This window comes from Etheostoma cragini, chromosome 22 (genome assembly GCF_013103735.1).
Source record: "Etheostoma cragini isolate CJK2018 chromosome 22, CSU_Ecrag_1.0, whole genome shotgun sequence".
Lineage (NCBI taxonomy): Eukaryota > Metazoa > Chordata > Actinopteri > Perciformes > Percidae > Etheostoma > Etheostoma cragini.
Genome location: NC_048428.1, coordinates 22,077,669 through 22,079,908, shown reverse-complemented (window position 1 = coordinate 22,079,908; position 2,240 = coordinate 22,077,669). Strand labels below are relative to the sequence as shown.

At 45.2% G+C, this 2,240-nt stretch overlaps 1 protein-coding gene across 1 annotated transcript in view; it reads left to right on the top strand.

The window, feature by feature from the left end:
* The window catches only part of LOC117938304 (sodium channel protein type 2 subunit alpha-like), an 81,520-nt gene that overhangs the window by 32,471 nt on the left and 46,809 nt on the right, over positions 1–2,240 (top strand). The window contains exon 10 of the mRNA XM_034862825.1: positions 1,896–2,141. Within this exon, the coding sequence (XP_034718716.1) occupies positions 1,896–2,141 (246 nt within the window). The remainder of the gene's footprint in view (positions 1–1,895; positions 2,142–2,240) is intronic.

Genomic DNA, 2,240 nt, shown 5'->3' with positions numbered 1-2,240 from the left:
TTGTGTGTGTGTGTGTGTGTGTGTGTGTGTGGTGGGTGTGTGGGTGTGGTGTGTGTGTGGTGTGTGTTTCATTAGATTCATGTTTTAGGTGTCTTAAGTTCATATCTCTTCAAATCGGCATTCGGTGTGTGTGTGTTTGTGTATTTCCTTACATTCATGTCTCAGGTTTTTCGGGTTCATATCACTTCCAATCGGTGTGTTTGTGTGTTTGTGTGTGTGCGTGTGTGTGTGTGTGTGTGCATGTGTGTGTGTGTGTGTGTGTGTGTGTGTGTGTGTGTGTGAGGTCTGCTGAGTCACTGTCTCCCCCCTCGGCAGTCGCTGCTCTAAAAGAACAGATCATCATCGAGGGAAACACTGATGTCCTTCCTCCATCTCCATCCATCTGTGCACCGTTGATTCCCTCTTTCCTTCACTCCCCTCATGTTTCCTTTTACCTATTCTCTGTGTGTTTAACAGCCATTTAATATAAGAAGTGTTCTTGGCCACAAGACAGTAAAGCCACTTTATTTCTCACCTTGTCTTTCATAGAATGTGGTGTTCGTGTTTTATCATAAAGTTGATAACATTACCTCTTAAAAGCTACTTTAATATGTAATGTTCTTGCCAGAAGTGTGGACTCGAGTCATAAATCTAATGACAAAATTGATAAAAAGTCCTGCAACTGGACTCCTTCCCACCTGGGGTTTTATTTCTCAAGAATTAAGACTGAACAGCCACCAATCTTTAGTTTTAGCTCCTTAGGTCAATTGGTTGACCAAGCCCCCCCCCCCCCCAGATTTCAGGAGGCTGAAGGTTGGCGTGGAGTAAAGTTTTGTGGATGGGGATGTATAAATGCATCAATTCAGGGCTGTAGGACTCGAGTCCCGTCTTGCACTCTAGACCATTTTTCAATGGTCTCGGACTTGTCTCGGACTCACTGGTATTTGGACTCGGACTTGTCTCGGTCTCGGCCACTGGTCTTGCCAGATATGGCTTTTGGTCTGGACCGAGGATCCTTATCCAGGTGTCTTTATTATGTTGATAATAATATTGTAGGGATAGTGAAACCCAAAATGATTGTCTTAATACTGTCATGTATAAGACCTTTTTTCCTGTCCTGGACTCGGTCTTGACTTGGACTCAAACCTTTTTGGACTCGGCCTTAACTTGGTATCGACTAGTCCTGGTCTTGGACTTGTCCTGGACTCGACTAAGATGGTCTTGACTACAGCTCTGCATAAATGCATAAATTCATTCGTTTATGCAGTTGCAGCTTTTGCGAATCTGTGCTTGTTCATCTAATAAGTTTCAGGTTGAACAGTTTGTTTTCCTGTGTCAACATTTTAATTTAAGACCTTTTTTATGGTTTTTGGTCGTCTTTTTCCAAAAAATAAATGACCAAATTTTTTGACGTTTTTGTCACTTTTGCAAAATGTCGTTGTTGATTTTTTTTCTGCCACGGTCGTTCTTTTATAATTTTTTTAAGCGACTGTTGAGTGCTTTTAAGGGGGGGTTCGATGCATTGCTCAAGAGCACCATGGCGGTGCCCAGGAGGAACTGGGATCTCTCCAGCAACTACCAGTCCACTCTCTGTACTTTTGCCCGTCCGGGGACTTGAACCGGAGACCCGCCGGTTCCCAACCCAACTCCATACGGACTGAGCTACTCGTCTTCGTTGCGGTTTCAAACAGCGTCAACTCTCAGTTGACCGATAATTTGTTGACATTCAAATCCATTAACACAATATTAACAAACCAGTAATTCAGAAACGTATCCTTTAACGTACCACGAGTTACAGACCCAAACCTACTGTCCTACCTAGGGGACTATCATCACATTATCTTTCTCTTTGTCCACTAATTGATTGTTTTCATCTACTTTATTGACTCCTTTGTTCTTGTGTTCTCGTCCCGTGCGATGCAGAGCTGGAGGAGGCCCATAAGAAATGCCACCCGTGCTGGTACGTCTTCGCCCACCATTACCTGGTGTGGGAGTGCTCCCCCTTCTGGCTGCAGGTGAAGCAGCTGGTGAAGATCATGGTGATGGACCCCTTCCTGGACCTGGCCATCACCGTTTGCATCGTCCTCAACACGCTCTTCATGGCCATGGAGCACTACCCCATGACGGACGAGTTCAACGGCATGCTGAGCATCGGAAACCTGGTAGGATGGAAGGATGGGTGGATGGATGGATGGATGGATGGAAGGGTGGATGGATGGATGGGTAGATAGGTGGTTGGATGGATGGATGGATGGGTGGGT